The sequence below is a fragment of the Bos javanicus genome, chromosome 5, assembly GCF_032452875.1.
Source record: "Bos javanicus breed banteng chromosome 5, ARS-OSU_banteng_1.0, whole genome shotgun sequence".
NCBI classification, from domain to species: domain Eukaryota; kingdom Metazoa; phylum Chordata; class Mammalia; order Artiodactyla; family Bovidae; genus Bos; species Bos javanicus.
The window spans coordinates 100,071,609-100,083,920 of record NC_083872.1 but is presented as its reverse complement, the minus strand read 5'-3'; the positions used below and the strand labels follow the sequence as shown (position 1 = coordinate 100,083,920).

General features: G+C 38.5%; 1 protein-coding gene across 2 annotated transcripts in view; it reads left to right on the top strand.

The window, feature by feature from the left end:
- The window catches only part of LOC133248126 (natural killer cells antigen CD94-like), a 31,654-nt gene extending 25,948 nt beyond the window's left edge, over positions 1-5,706 (top strand). For both annotated transcript variants that reach the window (XM_061417887.1, XM_061417886.1), the window contains exon 7: positions 5,415-5,706. In XM_061417887.1, the coding sequence (XP_061273871.1) occupies positions 5,415-5,535 (121 nt within the window). In that variant the 3' untranslated portion in view covers positions 5,536-5,706. The remainder of the gene's footprint in view (positions 1-5,414) is intronic.
- Positions 5,707-12,312: the final 6,606 nt, after the last annotated feature.

Here is a 12,312-nt window from a genome sequence, read left to right as displayed (position 1 = left end):
CCTTCCTGACTTCAGATTATACTACAAAGCTACAGTCATCAAGACAGTATAATACAGGCACAAAAACAGAAACATAGGCCAATGGAACAAGATAGAAAGTCCAGAAGTAAATTCATGCACCTATGGGTACCTTATTTTTGACAAAGGAGGCAAGAATATACAATAGGGCAAAGATGGCCTTTTCAATAAGTGATGCTAGGAAAACTGGATAGCTACATTTAAAAGAATGAAATTATAACACTTCCGAACACCATACACAGTAACCCCAGATATGCAGATGACACCACCCTTATGGCAGAAAGTGAAGAGGAACTAAAAAGCCTCTGGATGAAAGTGAAAGAGGAGAGTAAAAAGTTGGCTTAAAGCTCAACATTCAGAAAACTAAGATCATGGCATCTGGTCCCATCACCTCATGGGAAATAGATGGAGAAGCAGTGGAAACAGTGTTAGACTTTGTTTTTTGGGGCTCCAAAATCACTGCAGATGGTGATTGCAGCCATGAAATTAAAAGACACTTACTTCTTGGAAGGAAAGCTATGACCAACCTAGATAGTGTATTAAAAATCAGAGACATTACTTTGCCAACAAAGGTCCATCTAGTCAAGGCTATGGTTTTTCCAGTAGTCATGTATGGATGTGAGAGTTGGACTATGAAGAAAGCTGAGCACTGAATAATTGATGCTTTTGAACTGTGGTGTTGGAGAAGACTCTTGAGAGTCCCTTGGACTGCAAGGAGATCCCACCAGTCCATTCTGAAGGAGATCAGACCTGGGATTTCTTTGGAAGGACTGATGTTAAAGCTGAAACTCCAGTACTCTGGCCACCTCATGCGAAGAGTTGACTCATTGGAAAATACTCTGATGCTGGGAGGGATTGGGGGCAGGAGAAGAAGGGGACGACAGAGGATGAGATGGCTGGATGGCATCACCGACTCGATGAACATGAGTCTGAGTGAACTCTGGGAGATGGTGATGGACAGGGAGGCCTGGCGTGCTGCAATTCATGGGATCGCAAAGAGTCGGACACAACTGAGCAATTGAACTGAACTGAACACCATACACAAAGATAAACTCAAAATGGATTAAAGACCTACATGTTCAGTTCAATTCAGTTCAGTCACTCAGTTGTGTCTGACTTTTTGCAACCCCATGAACCGCAGCACGCCAGCCTCCCTGTCCATCACCAACTCCTGGAGTCCACCCAAACCCATGTCCATGGAGTCAGTGATGCCATCCAACCATCTCATCCTCTGTCGTCCCCTTCTCTTCCTGCTCTCAATCTTTCCCAGCATCAGGGTCTTTTCCAATGAGTCAGCTCTTCACATCAGGTAGCCAAAGTATCGGACTTTCAGCTTCAACATCAGTCCTTCCAATGAACACCCAGGACTGATCTCCTTTAGAATGGACTGGTTGAATCTCCTTGCAGTCCAAGGGACTCTCAGGAGTCTTCTCCAACACCACAGTTCAAAAGCATCAATTCTGCGCTCAGCTTTCTTTATAGTCCAACTCTCACATCCATACATGACCACTGGAAAAACCATAGCATTGATTAGATGGACCTATGTTGGCAAAGTAATGTCTCTGCTTTTTAATATGCTGTCTAGATTGGTCATAACTTTCCTTCCAAAGAGTAAGCGTCTTTTAGTTTCATGGCTGCAATCACTATCTTCAGTGATTTTGGAGCCCAGAAATATAAAGTCAGCCACCGTTTCCACTATTTCCCCATCTATTTGCCATGAAGTGATGGGACAGGATGCCATGATCTTAGTTTTCTGAATGTTGAGCTTGAAGCCAACTTTTTCACTCTCCACTTTCACTTTCATCAAGAGGCTCTTTAGTTCTTCATTTTCTGCCATAAGGATGGTGTCATCTGCATATCTGATAGTATTGATATTTCTCCTGGCAATCTTGATTCCAGCTGTGCTTTCTCAAGCTCAGCATTTCTCATGATGTACTCTGCATATAAGTTAAATAAGTAGGGTGACAATATACAGCCTTGAGGTACTACTTTTCCTCTTTGGAACCAGTCTGTTTTTCCATGTCCAGTACTAATAGTTGTTTCCTGACCTGCATACAGCTTTCTCAGGAGGCAGGTCAGGTGGTCTCGTATTCCCATCTTTTGAAGAATTTTCCACAGTTTATTGTGATCCATACAGTCAAAGGCTTTGGCATAGTCAATAAAGCAGAAATAGATGCTTTTCTGGAACTCTCTTGCTTTTTCCATGATCCAGTGGATGTTGGCAATTTGATCTCTGGTTCCTCTGCCTTTTCTAAAACCAGCTTGTACATCTGGAAGTTCACGGTTCACATATTGCTGAAGCCTGGCTTGGAGAATTTTGAGCATTACTTTACTAGTGTGTGAGATGAGTGCAATTGTGTGGTAGTTTGAGCATTCTTTGGCATTGCCTTTCTTTGGGGTTGGAATGGAAACTGACCTTTTCCAGTCCTGTGGCCACTGCTGAGTTTTCCAAATTTGCTGGCATATTGAGTGTAGCACTTTCACAGCATCGTCTTTCAGGCTTTGAAATAGCTCAGCTGGAATTCCATCACCTCCCCTAGCTTTGTTCATAGTGATGCTTTCTAAGGCCCATTTGACTTCACATTCCAGGATGTCTGGCTCTAGATGAGTGATTTCACCATCATGATTATCTGGGTGTTGAAGGTCTTTTTTTACAGTTCTTCTGTGTATTCTTGTCACATCTTCTTAATATCTTCTGCTTCTGTTAGGTCCCTACCGTTTCTATCCTTTATCGAGTCCATCTTTGCAGGAAAGATGTACCCTTGTACTCTTGGTATCTCTAATTTTCTTGAAGAGATCTCTAGTCTTTCCCATTCTATTGTTTTCCTCTCTTTCTTTGCATTGATCCCTGAAGAAGGTTTCTTATCTCTTCTTGCTATTATTTGGAACTCTGCATTCAAATAGGTATATCTTTCCTTTTCCCCTTTGCTTTTCACTTCTCTTCTTTTCACAGCTATTTGTAAGGTCTCCTCAGACAGCCATTTTGCTTTTTTGCATTTCTTTCTCTTGGGATGTTCTTGATTCCTGTCTCCTATACAATGTCATGAGTAGTTACATGTAAAAGAATGAAATTAGAACACTTCCTAACACCATACACAAAGATAAACTCAAAATGGATTAAAGACCTAAATGTAGATGTATTTATTTTTTAATTGAAGGGGATTTGCTTTACAGAATTGTGTTGGTTTCTGCCAAACATCAACATGAATCAGTCATAGGTATACAAATGTCCCCTCCCTTTTGAACCTCCCTTCCATCTCCCTCCCCATCCCATACCTCTATATATTTACAGAACCCCAGTTTGTGTTCCCTGAGTCATACTTCAAATTCCCACTGGCTATCTATTTTAAATATGGTAGTGTAAGTTTCCATGTTACTCTCTCCATACATCCTACTCTCTCCTTTCTCCCTGTCTCCCCGTGTCCATAAGTCTGTTCTCTATGTCTATGACCTCATGACATTAATCTCAATTGCATCTACAAAGAAGCTATTTCCAATTAAGGACACATTTTGAAGTTCTGGGTGGAGCTTGGATTTTATTCATGAATTCTATTCAACCTTTGACTTGGATGGTGGCTCAGATGGTAAAGAACCTTCCTGCAATGCAGGAGACCTGGATTCAGTTCCTGGGTCTGGAAGGTCCCCTGGAGAAGGAAATGGCAAATGACTCCAGTATTCTTGCTTGGAGAATCCCATGGCCAGAGTAGCCTAGAAGGCTACAGTCCATGGGGCCACAAAGAGTCAGACATGACTGAATGACTAATATTTATTCAACCTACTTCCTACATTCAAAAAAGGATTTATAGGCCTCAATTCCCATGATTTTTATTAGGGTATCTGGAAGTGGAGGTATAAAATATATACTAGTGCACATGGACAGAGGAGCCTGGTAGGCTGCAGTCCATGGGGTCGCGAAGAGTCAGACACGACTGAGCGACTTCACTTTCACTTTTCACTTTCATGCATTGGAGAAGGAAATGGCAACCCACTTCAGAGTTCTTGCCTGGAGAATCCCAGGGACAGGGGAGCCTGGTGGGCTGCCGTCTATGGGGTTGCACAGAGTCGGACACGACTGAAGTGACTCAGCAGCAGCAGCAGCAGTGCACATACACAATTGTATAAAAACCAGTTTAGCAAAACCATGGGAAATACTGAACTACCAATACTCAGTCCCCAGTTTTAAGCTCCACAGTTTAAAATATAGTAAGTAATTGATAGCGCAGGCTCTTAAGTGTCTTGGATTTACGTCTTGGCTCTGCCATTAGGATCAGAGTTTTTTATCCAAACATTCTGTTTTGGTTTCTATTGCATTTTCTATAAGATGTGATGAATAATAGAACCCACTTCATAGCGTAGTTGTGAAAATACCATAATTGATAAATTAAGCATGTGAAAAATGTATGGTTCTTCAAGAAAATAAAGTTATCTCTTCTCCCTCCTCCTCTTTCCTCTCCTACCCCAGGTCTTAACAGTAAATTAATGTCAAATAAATTTTTTTTAAGATGAATCTAATTTAAAAATATGATTTCAGAACTTCCCTGGTGGTCCAGTGGTTAAGACTGTGCTTCCACTGCAGGGCATATGGGTTTGATCCCTGGTTGGGGAACTAACATGTGTGCCATGTAGCTTGCCTAAAATTAATAATAATAATATAAAAGTAAATAACATAAAATCTAAATTAAAATAGTATTTCTACCATAAAATATTATGACTAAAATATGCAAGATTTCTTCCAATATATCCATTCTTAACAGACATGATTTTCTAACATAATTTGTGTTAAATTAAAATTTTGGATTTACTTAAAATTATGAGTGATTATGTATTCATTTCTAATTGCTGTACTTTTAGTAAATGCATGCCCCTTCTCAGGAATTATATGATATATGTCTTTAAATGTTTATAAATTGCTCTGATTCTCATTGACATATCCAAATATTTAATCTGTTAAAACTATTTTCTAGACTTATTAGTAAAGAGGAATCTGATGTTTACTCTGGGGTAAAATTTCCCAGGACAGAATGACTTGTCATTAACAATTCATGACAATTTTTTTTTTACTGTATATATAATAAAATGTTTATCAAAACACTAATGTATAAACAAAATATAGTAGACCCCTGTGAAGATGGAGGATACTTTGAAATCATCTGAGGTCAAGAGATGCAAGTCAGAATTGAAGGCATTATTTATATCCCAATTCTAGAATTAATATTAAATTTCAGATGACAAAATATTCATTATTTTATTATTAGAGAACTGGGAAAATGATGTTTCTACTTTTTTATAATATTATGCATTTAAAAAGTACAATTTTATAATATTATGCATTTAAAAAGTACAATTTACACATAAAACAATTTCAGAACTTAATGGAAAGTATTTTTTTTTTCTAGGCTTCAACTTCCAGGACATGAGAATGCTAATAATAAATGTGCACACATAAAATACGGCCGAATAATTGCTGAAGATTGCCATAGTAGTGGTTATTGTATCTGTAAGAAGACAATATATTAGATTAGATAAAATGCCTGAGATTTTCCAGTGAGATGAAAACTCACTATGAAACTATGTAAAAACGTGTTTAGCTAAAAATAGATGTCATTAAACATTGAAGTCTATATGTTATTCTTTAACTTTAATCCATAATTTGTAGCAGGATTGATACAATAAACAGTATTTTAGTGACATTGGATAATTGTTGTTTAATTGCTAAGTTGTGTTTGACTCTTTTGTGACCCCATGGACTGTGGCCTGCCAGGCTCCTCTGTCCATGGGAATTTCCAGGCAAGAATACTGGAATGGGCTGCCATTTCCTTCTCCAGAGATCTTCCTGACCCACAAATCAGACTCACGTCTCCTGCATTCCAAGCACATTCTTTACCACTGAGCCACAGGGAAAGCTCAACATTGGATAGTATAGAGAAAATAAAGAATATGAGGGAACATTATTGAGATAGAAGTAAAAAGGAAATTCCTCTATTTCTGTGACTGCTGCTGCTAAGTTGCTTCAGTTGTGTCTGACTCTGTGCGACCACATAGATGGCAGCCCATCAAGCTCCACCATCCCTGGGATTCTCCAGGCAAGAACACTGGAGTGGGTTGCCATTTCCTTCTCCAATGCATGAAAGTGAAAAGTGAAAGTGAAGTCGCTCAGTCATGTCTGACTCTTAGCGACCCCATGGACTGCAGCCTACCAGGCTCCTCCATCCATGGGATTTTCCAGGCAAGAGTACTGGAGTGGGTGCCATTGCCTTCTCCGATTTCTGGGACAGAGGTATGAAATAAATCAAGTTTTATTCAGGTCTTCCAGAACTTTCAAAATAAATTTTATCACTTTAGCCTCATGCTTTTGTTTAATTTTATATAAAACATAATTCTTTGCCTTATTATGGTCATCTATCAAAGAAATAAAGAGTTAAGTAAGAAGACCCTGATGCTGGGAAAAATTGAAGGTAGGAGGAGAAAGGGACAACAGAGGATGAGATGGATGAGATGGACAACAGAGGTTGGATGGCATCACTGACTCAATGGACATGGGTTTAGGTGGACTCCGGGAGTTGGTGATGGACAGGGAGGCTTGGCATGCTGCGGTTCATGGGGTCTCAAAGAGTTGGACACGACTGAGTGACTGAACTGAACTGAAGAAAATAAAATTGTCTCATAAAATGAATCTCAAAGAAAAATTGCATTTTTGATAAGCTAGAAAATAATGGTTTAAAAGTGGTTATAGAGAACCAGGAGATGTTAAAAGTTTGTTAGCCACAAAAATTATCAATACAATGAATGAAAATGGGTAGTCTCAGTTGGAGTGGAATCAATAGTATTTATTTCATTCAAAAATAAGAATTTTTTTTCCTGTCACTGGTCAGGCACTGAGTTTTAAGGACTGGAGATCCACATTTGTACAAATCAAAGAACTATGTCTACTTTCATAGAGCTTTCAAACTAAATGAGAAGACAGACATTAGTAAAATAATCACATTGGTAGATGCATAATATAAATAAAATAAGTTCTTAGAAAGGGGGAAAAGATAGTGAAAAGGGGAAAAAGTAGTTATCAGATTATAACAAAGAACTTGATCTAGACTGAGAATTTAGTGAAGAACTTCCTGATATGGAGAGCTGAGAAATTAATAATTTTATTAAAAGAAAAGAAAAGGGATCTGGGAGTTAAGAGTATTTCAGAGACAAAAAAGAAACAACCAAACAGCAGGTGGAATGAAGATCAGGGTACTGAATGCCAGAGATGGAAGGGGAAAACAATTTGATGTAATCCTGGAGGAGGAAAAAACAAAAAAAAAAAACAACAGAAAACACAAATCTTTGAAAACTGTGAGAAAGTCTTGATTTTTTCAGGGTATTTTCAATCTTTAAACTCACGCAAGATTTGAAAGCCTACTGTATAGCGCAAGGAACTCTATTCAATGCTCTGTGGTAACCTAAATGGGAAGGAAGTCCAAAAAAGAGGGGATATATATTTATGTTTAGCTGAATCACTTTGCTGTACAGAGGAAACCAACATTGTAAGCAACTATACTCCAATAAAAATTGATTTTTTTAAAAAGATAGAACAGAGAATCCAAATCCATACACAATCACAAACAAGGTTGCTAAAACCACCAGATGACATGCTGCCACAGACAAAAATTATTAGATACCTAAGGAGCACAATTCCTCTAAAAAATATAGCAAAATAAAATTTCTAGTTCATACAAATATAGTGGCACAAATTTAATAATAATTTTAAAATGGTTATTCTAGGAAAGCCTCAATGAAATGAAGGAGGATGAAAGTAAAAGTGAAGTCACTCAGTCGTGTCCGACTCTTTGCGACCCCATGGACACCAGGCTCCTCTGTCCATGGGATTTTCTAGGCAAGAGTACGGGAGTGGGTTGTCATTTCCTTCTCCAGAGAATCTTCCCGACCCAGGGATCGAACCCAGGTCTCCTGAATTGTAGACAGATGCTTTACTGTCTGAGACACCAGGGAAGCCTCAGTGAAATGAAGGAGGATATGGTAATATAAAACAGACACTCAAAACACACATTTCTGCTTCCAGATATAATGTAGACAAAAAAAGTCAAAACAGGAAAAGAAATACTCTTTAAAAATTTTTTTAAATACATTTTTAAGACATTAAAGGTCTACAGAAGGATTACTGTGCTTAAGTCACTCAGTTTGTCCCACTCTTTGCAACCCCATGGACTGTAGCCCACCAGGTTCTTTTGTCTATGGGGATTTTCCAGGAAAGAATACTAGAGTGGGTTGCCATGCCCTCCTCCAGGGGATCTTCCTAACACAGGGATGGAACCCAGATCTCCCACATTAAATTAGTTTAAATTCCAGAATAGGGAGCATTAGTTATCAATTTGCCATTGTTGCTACTGTTTTTGTGTGTGTGGTTCAGATCTTGGCCAAAGCAGATAGCCTACGACCGAAGAAAGAGAATCTGAAAAGCTTTCAGTGGTTACATAGGCTAAAATGACAATATTAGAGATTTGAAGATCCTCAAATTGTCACCTTTCCCACAAGCCATTTGTTAAAGTCTGAGATAAAACTGAGAGAAGACTTTGAAACAAAGTCAAAAGATTCTGAGGGGAAAAAAAAAGAGAAACCTCCCAAAGTTTTCCTAGCAAAGACTAACGAGAAGAAAGAGTTATAAACAAACAAAAAACAGTATATAGAAGCCATGGATGGAGCAGTGAACCAAGATTGGAGATCAGCACCAAGGTCACACCTGTGGCAATGAGTCTGGGAATAGCTAAAAAACAAGTTAAAAAGCAATTTTGTCCTTTAGTAGAAGGAAGGCATAGCTTCAGAACAAAAACAAAAAAAAGAATTGGAGATTTTACTGTTTAAAAGTCGGGGGTGGGATGACAAAGCTGAAGAATAGTAGACTCTTAAACATTTATTTTATTTTCTATTTTTGGTTGTACTGAGTCTTCACTGATGCACACAGGCTTTCTCTAGTTTCAGAGAGTGGGGCCTATTGTCTAGTTGCAGAGCACCGACTTCTCACTGTGGTAGCTTCTCTTGTGGTGGAGCACAGACTTTAGGCACACAAGCTTTAGTAGTTGTGGCTTGCAGGCTCTAGTGCGTGGGCTCAATAGTTGTAGTACACAGACTCAGCTGCTCCATGGCATGTGGAATCTTCTTGGACCAGGGATCAAACCCGTGTCCCCTGCATTGGCAGGTGGATTCCTATCCACTGTACCACCAGGGAAGTCCAAGAATAGTAGGATCTTACATACATGATTGGTAAGACCCTCAAGATATCTGCCAAAGTTTGATGCTGTGTGTAGTTAGATGGTTAGTAATTAAAATGAAAATAAGTCAAGAGAAAAACTGACTTTCTCATAGATTACAGAGATAAAATAACTGTGAAAATGAAAGTGTTAGTCACTTAGTCATATCTGACTCTTTGGGACCCAATGGACTGTAGCCCACCAGGTTCCTCTGTCCATGGGATTCTCCAGGCAAGAATACTGGAGTGGGTTGCCATTCTCTTCTTTAGGGCATCTTCCCAACACAGGGATTGAACCAGGTTTTGCAGGCAGATTCTTTACCACCTGAGCCACCAGGGAAGCCCACAACTAGAGTGTTACTCAAACTTAATCCCTCTAATTCTCTAATTAAAGTGACACATTCCCACACTATCCACTTTAAAGAAAATTAAAAGATGAATCACTTTATGGTGAAAGATAACGTCATTAAAGTGACACATTCCCACACTATCCACTTTAAAGAAAATTAAAAGATGAATCACTTTATGGTGAAAGATAACGTCATCTGGACCAATGTGGTTCTTTTATACATGGTATTTGACATACAATCAAAAAATCATAAGACTTCCAAAAAGGCAGGAAAATATCAATAATCAAGAACAATCTATACACCCACACACACACACACACACACACACACACACAAGTCAGATACACAAATAGTTCATAAGTGATGTTACCAGACTAGAACTTTAAATAATTCTATACTGTGATAGTAGCCAGTAGCCAAGTCACTCAGTCATGCACAGTCCATGGAATTCCCCAGGCCAGAATACTGGAGTGGTTAGCCATTCCCTTCTCCAGGGGATCTTCCCAATCCAGGGATTAAACCCAGGTCCCCACATTGCAAGTGGATTCTTTACCAGCTGAGCCAGAAGGGAAGCCCATACTATGATAAATGTGTTTAAAAATTATAAAAAAAAACACACAGACAAGAATAGATGTAATTAAGATGTGTTAAGAACATCACCAGAAATTTTTTTCGTCTCCAAAAACAACATAATGGACATTCTAAAGCTGTAACATCTGAAAGTAAAAACTCAGGGGATAAATTAAATATCAGTTTGAAATGGAAAATACAGTATTTTTGAACTCAAAGACTGGTCAATATAAAAATACACAAACTCGTCAGCAAAAGAGACACTGATGTATAGAACAGTCTTATGGACTCTGTGGGAGAGGGAGAGGGTGGGAAGATTTGGGAGAGTGACATTGAAACATGTAGATATCATGTAAGAAACAAGTTGCCAGTCCAGGTTCGATGCGCGATACTGGATGCTTGGGGCTGGTGCACTGGGACGACCCAGAGGGATGGTGTGGGGAGGGAGGAGGGAGGAGGGTTCAGGATGGGGAACACATGTATGCCTGTGGCGGATTCATTTTGATATTTGGCAAAACTAATACAATTATGTAAAGTTTAAAAATAAAATAAAATTAAAAAAAATTAAAAAAAAAAACAAAACTGTTAATCTAAAAAAAAAAAAAATACACAAACTCAAGCACAGAGACAAAATGAAGTAGAAAAAGAAAAACAGGTCTATGGAAGAACAAAATATGTCACATACTCAACAAAACAAATTTATATAGAACTAGAGTCGTGAGGCAAGAGTAGAAAAAGAATGGAACCAGTAGCACCGCCCTTGCCCCCCATCGTCCCAACAAAACAAAACGTAGCACACTCAGGTCAGTATAAACAAAAGCAAAACCATACCAAGGCACACGTGCTAAGTTCTTCAGCCATGTCTGACTCTTTGTGACCATGGACTGCTCCCCACCAACCTGTCCATGGGATTCTCCAGGCAAGAATACTGGAGTGGTTGCAATGCCCTCCTCCAGGGGATTTTCTGGACCCAGGGATGGAACCTATGTTTCTTGCGACTCCTTCATTGCAGGCCGATTGTTTACCCCTGACCACCAGGGAGGCCCATATTATAGTCAAAATGCTGACAACAAAGATGAAGAGAAAAATACCAATAATAGCCAAAGAAAGAGAACATCAGTAATCCAAGCAGATAACAGAAATAATGGAAGGCAGAATTTAATGCTATTTCACTTTGAAAATGACAAAAAAAAAAAAAAAAAAACTACCAAAAATAATATTCCATATCCAGTAAAAATATCTTTCAAAGTTTAAGGTAAAATAAAAATATTTAAGTAAAATCAATTTTTGGCAATTCATCAATAGCAGCAGGTCTGATAATAATGGAGGTGATAAGAAATGAAGGCTGATGTATATATGAGCAGTGTTCAGATTTACTGATATATTAGTTGTGTTATGAAAGAGAAAGAGGGACTTCAAGGATGACTGCAGGGGTTTTTTGTTTGTTTCTTTTAGCTTTGCATTTTGACACACAAAAAAACTGAAAAAGTGTATGCACACACTTACATATATGTCCTTTATCCACACTACTTCTATGTTAAAATATTATCATATTTGTTCTCTCTCTTCCCCTCTTAGATCATTCCCCACTCCCCCTCCTCAATATTTGTCTTTGTCCAAGAAATCTGGAAGATTATTTTTCAAAATTTTTTGATAAGTGGATTGAAGCTGCTTTCTTTTGGAAGGTATTAGTGTTGCTAGTAGGTAGACCATTATTCACCTTGAACACTTTAAATAAATTTTTGAATACAATACTCTTGGGCTTCGCTGTCAGGCAGGCTTTGGGCTATAAACTAAAAAAGAGGGCTGATTTGTGATTAGAAATGCTCAATGGAGATTTTTACTTTCTCTTTTCATCAGAGGTCAAGACTAGTGCAGGGAAGACAAAACTTGCCTCTATCCAGCTTAGGTTTTCACGTGGGTCTCTTGAATCAAACACTGACTAACAAGAGAAAAAGTTTGCTAACACATGCAGTGCACATCACTTGGGGGAAACCTAAATGGAAGAGTAGTTCAAAGTGAGGACTTAGAAGTGCAGGTTATTATGTAGCATCACAAAGGACAATAAATTTGTAGAGAGATATTAGAACAAAGATAAACAATTTTAAGCTCCCCAGGGCAGCAAAC